At 39.2% G+C, this 1,657-nt stretch overlaps 1 protein-coding gene across 1 annotated transcript; it reads left to right on the forward strand.

Moving 5' to 3' along the window:
- Window positions 1–806: 806 nt before the first annotated feature.
- Window positions 807–1,190, forward strand: LOC120270806 (17.6 kDa class I heat shock protein-like). Its single transcript, XM_039277869.1, has 2 exons — window positions 807–980; window positions 1,026–1,190. The coding sequence occupies exons 1-2, from the start codon at window positions 807–809 to the stop codon at window positions 1,188–1,190; spliced, it is 339 nt and encodes a 112-aa protein (XP_039133803.1).
- The last annotated feature ends 467 nt before the right edge of the window (window positions 1,191–1,657 follow it).

Raw genomic sequence — 1,657 nt, forward strand, 5'->3', positions numbered from 1 at the left:
AGATGCTATGGTTTCCGGCGAGCTTCGGTGGGGATCTCCGACGATGGATCGGAAGGAAGTTAGCTTCCCATTGTCTTCTGATTTCTTTTTCAATTTCTGGATTGATTCTCTGTTTGTTCCTAGAATTTCTATTCTTTGATTTGCTATAAAACTTGTGGAACTTGCCAATCTCTGAAAGAAATTATATTTCCTTTTGAACATTCGATGATTTGTGGCTGAATTGTGAGAGGATTCTCAATAAACTATGATCTGAATTCAAGGCTCTTAGTTACGTTCCTTAATTGATTGAAATTCCATAACAGTTTGCCACCGCCGATGGGGTTCTAGAGTACGTCATAGAAATCAGTTTCCCAGCAAAGAATAATGGAGAAAGAGATGACATGGAGAACTAATGGCCGATGGACACATATCACACTCATTTAATTCAAAATGCAATCCAAACCAAAGTTCATTGGAGCGAGGCAGAATCCATACCTTCGACCTCAGCATCCAGAAAGAAGTCCTAGAGCGGAGACAGGTTTCTTCACCCTAATTCTCTATCATCGATGAAATCCAACTCAATCAAAGAGAAGAGCAAGATCAACAACAACAACAACAACAACAACAACAACAACAACAACATTAGAAGAAAAAGAATTGGGAGAAGCAATGGACCTGGTGATGGGCTTGGAGAGACCTCTCATGTCCACCTTTGCAGACATCTCATGGGCATCCACGATGAGTTGGATAAGACCATGACTCCAACAGACGTGAAGGAACTCCCTTGATCTTACATCCATGAGGAGGATATGCCTAGGGTTAAGCCAATGAAGATCAAGGTCCATGTTGAGGATGAGAGCGTGCTTGTGATTAGTGGTGAGAGAAAGAGAGATGAAGAAGAGGAGGATAGGAAGTACTTGCAGATGGAGAGAAGGGCTGGCAAGTTCATGAGAAAGTTCTCATTTCCGGAGAATGCAAATGCGGATCCACCCTTCATCAGGGTTGGCAATCGCTCCCTTATCTAACTCCTTCATATGCAAAAAAAGCCTTCAAGCCGAGGTTCCTTCGAATCAAAAAACTCATCAGTGAGCTTGAGAGCAGCGGTAGGGGAAGAAGAGGAGAAGCAAAAGACCGAGATGGAGGCTATTGAAGAGGTGGATAATGGAGGCGGAGAAGGAGAGAGAAACTCAATCGGAATTTTAGAGACCTAAGGTTAGAAGAGCAACCATCAACCAATTAAAAAATAATAATTTTTATCTGCCAACCATAGCAAGCCAAATGGCCACTCAAAAAATACTGGAATGAATAGTATTATTTGGGCATAGAATTAAGATGAAGTATATATATATATATATATTAGAAATTTTTTTTTGCTTTTTATACAGGGCGACTCAAACAAAAAAAAAATCAAAGGCCTAGTGAGACCATATGAAAGTTGCATATCACTGATTCACCACCGTAACCTATGACCCATAAGCTTTTATAATTTTATTTTTAATAATTTTTTATATAAAATCATAATTTTACTTTTCTTCATCAAACTGATTTCAAGTTTTCAACTTTTCACATATGACCTCATGCTAATCGAGCATGTGTTAGTCAAAAACCAATCCCACTAATAAAATGGCTCACCAAACCATTTGCTTAAAGCAACGGCTTAATCAAATGGCACTCATAA

Source organism: Dioscorea cayenensis, chromosome 10 (genome assembly GCF_009730915.1).
Source record: "Dioscorea cayenensis subsp. rotundata cultivar TDr96_F1 chromosome 10, TDr96_F1_v2_PseudoChromosome.rev07_lg8_w22 25.fasta, whole genome shotgun sequence".
Classification (NCBI taxonomy): domain Eukaryota; kingdom Viridiplantae; phylum Streptophyta; class Magnoliopsida; order Dioscoreales; family Dioscoreaceae; genus Dioscorea; species Dioscorea cayenensis.